A 10,551-nucleotide genomic window follows, 5' to 3' on the forward strand; every position below is an offset into this window, starting at 1 on the left:
CTGTGCTGTGTCCACTGCAGGTGTTCCTCAGGTGCCTTGGGGCATGCTCACCAGTACTTCCCAGCATGGGATGCCTCATACCCAGCAACAAACCCATATTTAAGCCCACAGTGCCAAGACAGCCAAGACCATGGGCCCTATCTCTGACCAGATCTGACCTACTGAAGCTCTTCTACATACCCATGAGAGACACAACACATGAGGGCCCTGCAAAAGGCATGGATTACATGACCAATTCACCCTTCCCCATTCCTACACCATAACCCCAGGCATTTCCTGGTACCTTTGGCGGAGGCATTGTTCTGCGAGGATGATGAGGGTCTCCTCTGTGTGAGGAATACACCGGGTGCCATCGGCTGCGATCCCCTGTTAGGCTGGGCGACCCCAAAGGTGCTGGCCCCTGCGGTGTACTCGTGATCTGTGAGGCTGCTGGCATGTGACTCCAGCTTCGGCTCTGGCGAGCTGCCTTCCTGAGCCGGTTTGTTCGCGTTGTTGGTTGACAGCTTCTTTTTGGTATTTTTTTTCTTCTTGCCTTTTTGTTCCTCCTTTAAAATGACAAACATGAAGCTCAGATTAATCCCCAGAAGACCTTTAGCTACGGCAAGGGCCAGCGGCGTTGCTTAGGGTCCTGATACAACGAAAACCCACGAAGTTTGCCATGTACAAACTGCTCAGGGTCTGTTCCGATACCATCTCACTCACAGCTCGCTCTGCTGCACACACGTTTGCCTTTCTTGCATCTATGTGTGTGCTTTGTGCAGAGCCTCCTCGTTTCTTAACTCTGCATACACTGCGGTGAGTGGGAGCCAGCCAGGACCAAAATGACCCTGCCTTGAGGGACCAGCATGGTTTTGCATGAACAAGCCTTTCAATGTTCCACAAAAACTGGCACCTCCTATCTTCAGGTATCTTCATACACTTTCACAATAGCATGGAGGATATTAAACATCCCACTGATTCACAGACTCTGCTTCCTGCTAGGACACACACATCATCTCTTGGCCTGTAACTGCACTTACGCACACATACGATGAGAACAGTGGCCTGTCACCATCCTGTTTCCCTTGCCTACTTTCAGTCCACTTCTTGATGAAACCCTGCTACTGTTCTTAGAGCTCTTCTACTCGACAATGTGCATCACAGAAACCAAATGCCACCAAAATCTGCATCTCCAACAACTTGCCAAGGTGTCTCACCAACCTTGCTCCAGCAGACCTTGTCACCTTCGTGCCTCATGGTGTCACCTTTGTGGGGCCTATATGCGTTAGGTGCTTAGCATCTATCTGACCTCTTCAGAGACCGAACACTTATCAACACCCAAAGTGCCTCAATATCTTTGCTAAACTGACCCATAGTTACCCATAGTTCATCAAATCTTTGGAAGTAAATCCTTATGCTTCCCAGCAGCCGATTTCCACAGACAAGGCAATCTCACCAGTCAGCCTCTCAAATACGCATCAATATGCAGTTCACACACACTCCTTACAGGCAGCCTCTCTCTGCCCTAGCCTGGTAGTTACACTTGCTCACTCACACTTATCTATGCTTCCGACACATCACCTGCTCTGCGCTGCGGTGTTGTCAGACATGCTGCCACACTATCGGACTTTCATCCCATTTATTTCCCCTGAGACTGCTGCGCCTTGTGTCACTGGCACGAATAAACAGTGAGGAGGACTGGCACTGCACCACTGTTTGGGCATAGCTCTGCTGCTGGGGGAGAGGGCTTTCATTTCCTGTCAGCTACGACTTCTCAAGCAACCTCACCTGCTGTGACAACTTGGCGGCAGCAGCGGCGAGTCCAGTTTCAATGGAGGCGACTCTCGTGCCCTCTCGCACCGGTCTGTCTTGTCGAGGCACCGAGGGGCCAACCCGTGCTACAAGGAAAGCAGATGCAGGTGAGATGCACGTATTTGAGCAGCATGACCACACACTGGGCAGTGAGGCTCTGCCCTCCTGAGCGGGGAGGCCAGGGCTGCCGCAGCCTCTGCCCTTCCTTCCCCAGGACATGTGCAAAGGCAGGAGATGCTGACAGCCTCCATCACAGCAGCTTAAGGAGACGCTGCCAATAAAGATGTGACACAGCTGAGCAACTTCACTGGCTGCTGCGGCTACCTGAAGCCAAAGCCACGGGAGGTTTCTGCCTACACTACAGATATAAGCGACTCCAGAATAATTTTCAAATGGACAATGTTCACCACCCCATCAGCTGGGGGTGGACATGCAGTGCCACAGGCTGCCTGTCACACACACAGCAAGCTGTGGAGACTCCCCTCTTAGTGGGCCACAGCAAAGGGGTCTTAGGATCCCTTATCACTGCCTCTGGTGAGCTGCAACAAAAACACCCTTCCAGACCACCAGCTTTGGTTGAACCCAGAGGAGACTATTCCCACACTCTCTCTCATTACTCTTTACAGAGTCAACACCTGAAAGCCACAGCTACTCAGCTGTCTGGGGTTTCACTGTTGTACCACTGCTATGGTGGCCACCATCACCAAGAGTGTGAAGAAAAATAAACCAGCACCACACCCAGGAACACCTTTCCTGCCAACTGACTGATGGAGGAAGGCTACCACTGCTCAGCATGAGACCCAGCGCACGGTATCACCTCCCACTGCGCTGGAAAGGATTAATGTGGTCTTGCAATTTCCACACTCCTTGAAAAATGACTGTTTTTTTAGGGACCTGCATGACTTAGCCTGTATCTGGGCAGCACAGACAACATGGACTTACCTGTTGGACTGTAAGGGGCATCATCTGAACTTTTCCTTTTCTTTGATCGGGATTTGAACACTGGATTATCTTCATCTGATTCGAGAGAAGGGTAAACTACAGTAGGAAACAAAGGCAATAGTTTCAGTGTAGGAAACAGCTCTACCCTGCATAGACGCCCACTTGCTCTGTACCAGTGCAAAACAGCAAGGTCCCCCAGCGGTGCCACTGAGTGGTGACACAGCTGCAGCACTCAGGGGACTTCCCCTGCTCTCACCCACACACTACAATTGGGAGCTGCTGCCATAAAACTCTGACAAGCTGCTTTTAAGATACACAGTGAAACTTCTCAGACAGGAAAAATCAGACTTCCTCTTGCCTGTGAAGCGGTGGCACAGCTAGAAGATACATGAACAGGTTTCCTTATCTCAAGCTAGGCTGGTACTGAAGACACGTCAAGCCAACCGCTTCCTTCAGCACTGCACCTTCCTGGCCTGTGTGACTCCAGCACAGTCAGGCAGGGAGAAATGAGACACAGTGTGAGTATCCAAAAGATGGATGTGAACCATTCTACTGAAGGACCCTTCACAGGCCTCTGGGATAAACATTAACTTATCTGTCTAAATTTTGTCCCAGTTTCTGTATTTTCTTTTCACATGCATTTGATTTGCTTGCCAGTTGCCATTTGTTACATCACTGGTGATTCTGGCATTGATGTGGCATTTGGCCATTGACACTAGAAGTCTGCTGAGCAGATGTGGCACAAACAGAGCCTCTGGAAATCAAGCCTGCTCACAACAAAGACTCTCCATTCCCTGGCAGCACAGACACATAATGAGCAAATGCACCCATCTGTCTGTAATTCGCACCCCTGTCCAACAGCTTCATGGAGCTGCTCTTTCCCAAACCACATCCCAGCACTACCACTGCATCCCAGTGCATCCTAAAAGGCTGGGCAGGCTTCTTCTGCAACCTGTCACAGCATCTCCATTTTGCCTTAGCATCTCTGTTAACAATATGAAAAAGCACACTCCACTTTTCCAATTGTAGCAAATAATTTCCGATGGCCATGCTTGCCAAGGAGACAAACACACACATAGGCTCTCCTGCTATGCAGCATAAGCCTTTACCAACTTCTTGGCCTCTTTGGAGCTTCAGGCCTTCCAGTCCCTATCAGTCTTCACATGATATCTTCTCTTCATTTCCTCACATCTTATATTCAAAAACGTTCCTGGAGATTATTGTGGCAAAACTGCTGTAACTGGTGCAAAGTGGCTTTGTGCCCATTTCTGCTTCAGATGCTTGCATTCTCTGCTAGCACTCAAAATACCACTGGATCCCTTTTCCAAGTACAAATTCAACTTCTCGCTTATCTTTGCTAGATATTTTACTGCTATTGTGCAGACAAGGACACTTCTGTCATAAGCACCAGTACCTGACACACATTTTTGGGACAGTTTCCTGTTTCTTGGCTGACTGCTGCAGTTTCAGTGGGATTCCACACTTCTTAAAATCTTCTGATTGTGACATGCCTCAAATACAGTCTATCTGGATGACTGTATCACCACCGGCTCTGTAATCAGTCTACGTATCCTACAGTGTTTGCTTAATTTTGCTGTGCAGACCTCTTGGTTTTTTGCAGTTTTTTGTACTTACCATAATCTGAATCTTTAAAACAGGCATCTAAGTGGTCCTGATCTTCATCATAATCTTCGATGTCAATACTGTTCTTTGTGCTTTTCTTTAGTAACCGCTTGCCGGCATTTTTGTTGCTGCCACCACCCGTTTTCTTAGAGTTCTGTGTGGAGATGGAGTTATTCTTCGCCTGATTGGTACCCCACGACGTCTGGAGGCAGGACTCTGACGACTGGAGGTTTGCCATCGATAGCATGCCCTGGATTGCTTCCTGCGTGCTGGGGGAGGCAGGCGGCTGACTGCAGGGAAACGTGGAGAAATACAGGAGCTATTAGCGAATCCAGAAAACACGAACTCCTCACAGACACTCGATTCCTTTCACTGCACAGTGGTACTAGAAAAGATTTCCTGATTCCAGCAGCTGGGCATGCCACAAGTGACACCAGTTATTTTTTATGCTAACAGCAGTATCACAGGCAGCACATTACATCTGGGGTTTTCTGGTGTGGACGTGGGATGGATTGATTACAGGAGATGCTGGAGAGATACGGACTGGATGGGTGGACTGCAGGGTGGGTAGAAACCTTGATTTCATTGAACTTGCTTCTTGGCATTTTATTGCCAGTTTTCAACATGCACTGTGCATCTACTACAGACAGGAATACATTCCTACTGAATAAGCTGAGGTCAAATGAGGAGGGGATTCTGACCGGCAGGTATGCTTAGCGAGGTGGGAAAGCATGCGTCCCACAGTATAGAAGGATGTAGAAGAACGATAATCTCATCAGAGAACACCAGAGATTAACTCTGCAACAGGCAGAACACATCATCAGATATTTCCAGAACTTTGGAGTTTGGGCAAATAGCGAAATGCAAAAAAACCTTGCTGCGATTATGATATTTTTTACAGCTATGCAGTAGAAGCCACTAACACACAGCATTTCCCAAGTAAATTAGCAGTACCACATCGCTTTCTCTTATTTATCTTAATTTAATCCACTTTAAACCATTACAGGACTCTGGATAGAGTAATGTACAAGACATAATGAGAGTTTCTGGGCACTAATTACATTTATAAATAATCCTGAAAATGATTTAAGACTGGTGTTAGCGGCTATCAACTCAACAAATAGAAGGAGATCGAAAAACTTATTCAGGAAAGAGACATTTTAATCCCTTATTATCGTGCCAGATACCTTAGCCTTCTCCTTGTCAAAGGCGTATTTTGCACCATCTCTAAGAAATTAACATGTTTTCTCTCATTTTTTTCCTCTAACCGTTTCTGCAAACACCAAACTCTCAAAACACTGCAAACAGACCATCAAACACTGACCACTAAATGAGCAAATCAGAGAGGAACTGCCTCAAGCAACACAAGCTTCAACAAATAAATGGTGGGATACGATCAAGCCCAGTGGTTCTGAGTCAAACCACAACCTGAACGTGCGGGTGAAGCGGCTCAAAGAGACAGAGCTGCACACAGGGCAAAGTGTTTCTCATTAGGGCATGTGCTTGCATGTACTCCCATTAGAGGTATTTCAGGTTTCTAAGCAAAACCAAAATAATCCAAGAAGAATCAGGAAGCAATTTTTTAAGCTCCGGAAGTCCATATCCCCTTTCTGTAGCTTCAGAATTGATTTTAAAAAAAAAAGAAGAAATTAAACTGTGACTTAAAAGCCATGTAAAATGATAGCGAGAGCAGGAGCACTTCTGCCCCCTGCTCCCTCCCCAGCAGCAAGGGCCCTTCTAACACCTTGCAAGGTGACACTCGGTGACAGCACAGACCCTGCCACTGCTCTGCAAACCCCAGCAGCCTTGCTTTCCTTTTCCCAAGCTAAAAAATGGTGTTGGGAATGAAAAAGACACTTCAACAAACCCTCTGGTAGCAGTTGGTGCCTGTTGCAGTGGGCTCCACTTCAGTGTTTTGCACGGCTTCTCTTTTCAAGATTTAATTGGTTTTTTTTTACTCTTGTAAAGACAAGGACACGCGATTAAGAGATTCATTTACTGCAGTAACTGTTTGCTGTCTAGCAAGCATCTGCTGATTTTCAGCTGGGTATAGTGCAGGAACTGAAAGAGGTCCACACTGGAAACAGCCAGCTTCTCCCGCAGCAACCAGCACCACCCAGTAAACCTCGGTTGCAGCCACGGCACGGACCACAGGCAAAAGAACCACTCAGATGGCCAAAGAGACATGGCCAAAGCAGCAGAGTGGCCTCCTGAATGACCCACAGGGCTGGGCTGTGGAGGAAGAGTCCAAGATTTGCCAGGCCCAGCTTCCACCCAGAGCCCACACTGGGCTGGTATGGAGCCTGACAGGTCAAGCTTGCACCCACACTGAGCATCCTGAGCTCATGAGCTGGCTAACGAGCCACGTGCATCGTCACAGGATCATAGGGACCTTAAAGGGACTGTGAGGTCCCTTCCAACCCAAACCATACTATGATTCTGTAACTCATCACCTACATCTGCCTTTCTGCTGCTGCTCCCACACATTTTCACATTATTAATGGAGAGAAGCACCATGACAGAAGGGAAAATCTGTTAAAACTCCTCCCAAATCAAATCTTCCCCAGGGCTGACCACTCTGCAGCGCCAGTTGTGACCGTGTGATGAGGTGCAAGAAAGGGCAACTCATCTCTGTGGGAACCTGAGGAAGAAGACATTGCTCTGCATGGCACAGACAGCTTTGCGCCCCACACACGGTGCTCTCTGCAACTGTTTGTTGGGTTAGGTTTAAGACTCAGCACGGCAGTGTCCCAGAACAGCTTGCCTTTGCTAGCAGTATCTTCATCAGGGAGGAAGAGCACAAAGCACAGGAACGATCCCCACGCCCTGAAGCTAGGAGAGGAGATCACGCAGGGAGCCGCTGCCTCACTTTTCACAACTAACGCTACTACTGCCATCTCTCTCTGAAAGTTCGACATCTCTAGGCAGGTCATCTCCTTCCATAAGCAATTACTGAGCCTTTCACCTATATCCTCATATTTAGAAACGGAATTTATTAATTTCAGCAGAACATTGCTCATTGAGGAGTAGCTTCTTCCCCATTCTCCATGCTGTCTGCACAAACAACTGGAGGACCAAAAGGCAAGGTGAAGATGAGAGACAGCAAGCTCACACAATGTCTCACCTTGCCTCTGAATAACATCGCTCAGTCTCATCTTCAGGCTAGGGGAAAAATAGATAAGGGCAAAAGAAAATCAGAGGAACCACCGAGCATTTTCTAGATGCAAATAAGAAGCAACTTGAAACAAGAACTATCTCATGGAGTTACAGAGAAGACAGAGCCAGCCCCTTCTTGGTGGTGCACAGCAACAGGATGAAAGGCAGTGGTCGCAAGCTGCAGCAGGGGAAATCCCAACCCGACACAAGAAGAAAAGGTCCCTGCTGAGGGTGGCTGAGCAGCTCACAGAGAGGGGCTCCAGAACCCCATCGCTGAAGATATTTAAAACTCACCAGGGCAATGCCCTGAACAAGCAGGTCAAACTTTGCAGCTGGCTGTGCTGTGAGCAGGCGGCTGCGCTGGGTGACTTCCCGAGGTCCCTTCCAACTGCCATTACTCTGGAATACTTCAAATAAGAACTACTGAAAACCAGTTGTGCATGGAAGGGGAAGACAATAAATCACCATCCTCTCTCTGTGATAGTATTTCCCTGTCATTTCTGCATTTCCCCTGACCCTACCTGTGGCCAAATGCAAATAAACCACAAAGTGGAGCCAAGTCAGTGATGACTTATCAATATTTTGGAGAAGTTATGGTTGTACAAAACAGAATCAGACCTGGAAACAACAAATAATTTTGCCGAGTCCAAGTTCACATGACTACTATTCCCTCCAAGCTTTTCTCCATATTCATTTTCAGTTCTTTCAGACTGTTCCCACATTCACAGCACCCTTTCTGCAGGACCTCCGTCCTCTCTCTACCATCGACACAAGTATGGGAGATGCAGCTCTCCAGAGCAATCTAGGCAATGCCATCAGGGCATGTGGTTTGGTCAGCTGCAAATGACAGTCCTAGAATGAAGTTTCCTGCAAATCACAGAAGGTCGATATCCCCAAAAGCCCTGAACTGCTTCCAAAGTCACTGCTGGGGTCAGCAGCTCCAGCGCTGGTCTGACAGGGCTCCAAGCTTCCCAGTTGAGAGCTGGCTCTCATCTGCACAGAGCACTGTGTGAGCAAGGGAGACTCCACACAGACCCACCTGCACTACTGCTATGTGGAGCATCCAGAACATGCATACATGTTTATATGTAAATGTATATAAATACATACAGATGCCTACCTTTTATCTGCCTTACAATAGGGAAAATCCTGGGAGTCAGACATGACCACACTGGCATTATGTTGCAACACAGTGTGTTTGCGTATCATGTTTCTTCCTTTTTTTAAAAAAAGGCATGTAATGGCCATTTAAAAAGCCCAGCATAATTATGAAATGAAACACAGTAATTTCATTTATCATGAGCTTTTTTTCAATCAAGCTGCAACACACACTGCCAAAGCCTAACTGTTTATACAGGAGCCAAAACTGATACGACACATTCCCACCAAGCTACCACACACACTGCAGTGATTCATGCAGGGTTTAGTTATGTGACTGCATTTGTGACTGTGACTCCAGAAACCACAAAGCCTACAAATACACTGGGTACAGAGCCCAGGCTGAAGGCAGGAAAACTGAAAGGCCTAGGTCCTGCTCCATTACCGAGCAGCAGCTTTGACCCACTGCAGGCAGCAGAAGACACCTCCCAAGCAACGAAGAGAATCTGTGAGGACTGTTTCTTAAACCTGTTTTTTCTGCTTACCCCTGCACTCCTGCACATCGTAAGCAGGCAGCAAACCCTGGTATGCATGGAATGGTTAGGACTGCAAATGTGGCCAGGGCAGATTTCTTTTAATTCAACAACGGTTGACAAATTTTCTTACTCTATACTAAACTTCAATTAAGAAGGCTAGAAACTTGTGCCAGCAATTTACCAAGAGCCCACAACTTCCAAAAGTACCAAGGCTGCTGTCCTTGTGGAGCAGTGGAGAGTACTCAGGGGAAACCTCTGGTTGTCTACAGACAGGGACAAATCACTCAGTTATGACTGCAGCAGCAAAGATCTACGTAACGAGCAGACTACCTGGGAGCACAGGCCATGAGACATAGCAGTTCATGTCTGCAGTGCCACTCTGTGCGTGGAAACCACAAACTCAGTTGACATTCCCAAAACCCCTTCCTGGGGATTTGTTCCTAAGGTTTGAGTTAAGCAAGACATTTAATATGTGAAGATTCCCACTAGCTTCTTTTGAAATAACACGTGTGCTTCTATTAACTAATTGCTGCATCAGTTGTTTAAGATTAGACTTGGCCTGTAAGGAGTAGAGCTGATGAACCCACACATTTGTTTTGAGACAGTCCTGAACTGGAGCATTTGAGTCTGGGAACCGTATTTTCCAATTGTGCATTTCTTTTCACTGCTCATTGTTTGGATTACTAAAAGATCTAGTGCTGTGCCTTATTGACCATGTTCCAAAACATCCAGTGTCAACTTCAATGTCCACCTACAATGGTCACATATGAAACTTGAACCAAGCCCAGGCAAGCACTTCCATTTTAGGTACAGAAGTACCAGTGAAAGAGTTCGGTTTTTTCCAGGGCTTGGTGGGCAGAAGGATGATGACCAGAGGTGTGCAGAAGGGTAGAAAGTTTCCTATTTTCTTCTTTCAAACATTCAGTATTTGGGGAACTGCATAGCACTTTACAATGCCTTATGTAAGGAATGCTGGCCACTTAGATTTCTTTATTACATTATTACTACATTAAAAAACATTATTCATGCCCTCAAGCTGCATTCAGTGAGCTTGCTCTTCCTTTTGAATGATTCATCTATTATAGTATTATTGCTAAAATGTTCAGCATTTACAGATGTGAAATGCCGCTATTTGTTTAAATTATACCACCAAAATCTTTCCCACGCACTTTTCCACTTCTCCCTCCAGATCACAGGATAAAGGAAGAATTTGCTTACTGGAGAAAAAGCAGTTAGTGAGCTCCAAAATTCATTCTCTCGCTCACACACACACAACCACAAAAGAGTGATTTTTGTTTACGGCTAAGAGGAAAAAACATCCCTTGGTGCTCACCTGTTGGTGTTGTACTCTAAACCCCCTACTTCCTTGCTTGCCTGCAAAAGATCAAGGACTCCTGCTGACCTC

General features: G+C 46.9%; 1 protein-coding gene across 1 annotated transcript in view; it reads right to left on the reverse strand.

Moving 5' to 3' along the window:
- Positions 1 to 283: 283 nt before the first annotated feature.
- LOC104547298 (lysine-specific demethylase PHF2-like) overlaps positions 284 to 10,551 on the reverse strand; it is a gene marked incomplete at both ends in the record, with an annotated part of 36,402 nt that continues 26,134 nt past the window's right edge. Inside the window, 5 exon segments of the mRNA XM_010192921.1 lie at positions 284 to 545; positions 1,768 to 1,877; positions 2,734 to 2,829; positions 4,369 to 4,646; positions 10,480 to 10,551. The exon segment at positions 10,480 to 10,551 is cut by the window's right edge and continues 8 nt beyond it. Coding sequence (XP_010191223.1) covers positions 284 to 545; positions 1,768 to 1,877; positions 2,734 to 2,829; positions 4,369 to 4,646; positions 10,480 to 10,551 — 818 coding nt within the window.

The sequence above is a fragment of the Mesitornis unicolor genome, unplaced genomic scaffold (assembly GCF_000695765.1).
Source record: "Mesitornis unicolor isolate BGI_N332 unplaced genomic scaffold, ASM69576v1 scaffold22869, whole genome shotgun sequence".
Taxonomy (NCBI): domain Eukaryota; kingdom Metazoa; phylum Chordata; class Aves; order Mesitornithiformes; family Mesitornithidae; genus Mesitornis; species Mesitornis unicolor.